The sequence below is a fragment of the Rattus norvegicus genome, chromosome 4 (genome assembly GCF_036323735.1).
Source record: "Rattus norvegicus strain BN/NHsdMcwi chromosome 4, GRCr8, whole genome shotgun sequence".
Lineage (NCBI taxonomy): Eukaryota > Metazoa > Chordata > Mammalia > Rodentia > Muridae > Rattus > Rattus norvegicus.
Window position 1 is genome coordinate 88,086,250 of NC_086022.1, and position 1,938 is coordinate 88,088,187.

The 1,938-nt window shown below is 34.1% G+C and overlaps 1 protein-coding gene across 1 annotated transcript; it reads left to right on the forward strand.

Annotated features, from left to right (window-relative positions):
* The first annotated feature begins 543 nt into the window (after positions 1-543).
* On the forward strand, positions 544-1,476 carry Vom1r75 (vomeronasal 1 receptor 75). The gene has a single exon (NM_001408854.1). It carries the CDS (start codon positions 544-546, stop codon positions 1,474-1,476), a length of 933 nt encoding a protein of 310 aa, NP_001395783.1.
* Positions 1,477-1,938: the final 462 nt, after the last annotated feature.

The following is a 1,938-nucleotide window of genomic DNA, read 5'->3' on the forward strand; positions in this document are numbered from 1 at the left end:
GTGGGACTATTGTGAATTATTCCTATGTTTTAGTTACAATTAAGAGTCAAAACATGTCGCAAAATGGAGCATCGTAAAAAAAATACGTATGAGACTAACTCACCTCAATGTTTTAATATATTTGTGAATATTTTCCAGATCATGATAAGTTGTATTCAGTTGTATTGATGTGATTAATATTCTGTGCTTACCACTACTGTTTTAGGTGTTAAGTATATGAAGCAATTTAAAACAATGGGATTGGATATCTAAGGCATGAGACTCAGGTGCACTATAGACATACAAAATGTGCATACTGTATAAATATATGTGAAAGAATTTATTGTCTATAATATTCTGTATATGCAGGAGATACATGGAAGGCATATAGAAATATAGGTTATGAACATCAAAAGTTATGGAAACAGACTAATCAGTAATTAAGAAAATAGAATGATAGAGCCATATTGTTTAATAAATCACAACTTTGATGTATAATGTTTCTTTTTCAGGTAAATGAAATAATCATCCATTATGCTATTAAGATGAATATATTCTCAAATTATGTCCTTATTCAAGAATGTTCTTTATTTCCAAGCTGGATTTGGATTCCTAGCCAATACAATTCTTCTTTTTTTCTATACTTTTATAATGCTAGGTCACAGACCTAAACCCACAGACTTGATTTCCTGTCAACTGACTTTCATTCACATAATGATGTTCCTCACTGGAGGGGATATTTGCCTTACAGACATATTTGAGACACTGAACCTAGAGAATGACTTTAAATGTAAGACAATATTTTACATAAGCAGGGTAATGAGAGGCCTCTCGATCTGCACCACCTGCCTCCTGAGTGTGGTCCAGGCCGTCACAATCAGTCCCAGTACCTCACTGTTGGCAAAGTTTAAACATAGACTGAAAGTGTACATGACCTATGCTTTCTTCTGTATTTGGTCTTTCAATTTGTTCTACAGTAGTAACCAGATTTTCTATGTGGGTGGTTTTACCAATGTAAGTGAAACCAACCAGATGAAGGTCACTAAATCCTGTTCACTCTTCCCCAAGAACTACATCATCAAGGGCTTGATTTTAACAGTGTCAGTCTCCAGAGATGTTTTTCTTGTAGGAGTCATGCTGACAACAAGCATGTACATGGTGATTATCTTGTTTAGGCATCACAGGCAATGTAAGCATCTTCATAGCACCAGCCACTTGAGAGCATCCCCTGAGAAAAGAGCCACGCAGACCATCTTGCTGCTGGTGGTTTGCTTTGTGGTCATATACTGGGTGGACTTCATCATCTCATCCTCCTCAGTCCTGTTATGGATGTATGACCCAGTTGTCCTGACTGTTCAGAAGTTTGTGATGTATGCCTATCCCACAATTACTCCTTTGATACAAATCAGTTCTGATAACAGAATAATAATTATGCTGGAAAACATGCATTCAAAGTGCCACAAGATTTTTTTAAATATGTTTTTACCTTTTCTTTGAAAACCTATTAATTAATTTTTCTTCATACATATGAATGTTGTGTCAGCATATATGCATGTGTGCATTCCTGGTGCCCACAGATGTGAGAAGAGTACATGGTATCCCTGGGAATTAGACTTAAAGATGGTTATAAGAAATCATTCTGTGCAGCTCCAATTATTGTTTTCTAAAATACCTGTTTTGTTTTAACTTCATTGGTTTAAGTAGCAAAACAAGATTCCTCACATAATTTAAATAAATTTCATGGTATTATACATATATATTCTTTTGACATTTCTGTACTAGAATTCTTAAGTTAATTGCGCACAATAAGTTGATATTTCCACATGAATTCTCTTTCTTCTTTTTATTTTATATCATAAATGTTCTTTAGAACTTACTGAAAGTTGCTGAATTTACTGAAGAGTTCCTTGCTGATAGTGGCGTTTAAAGTTTTATTTTGAAAATATGCAAATAAATCAA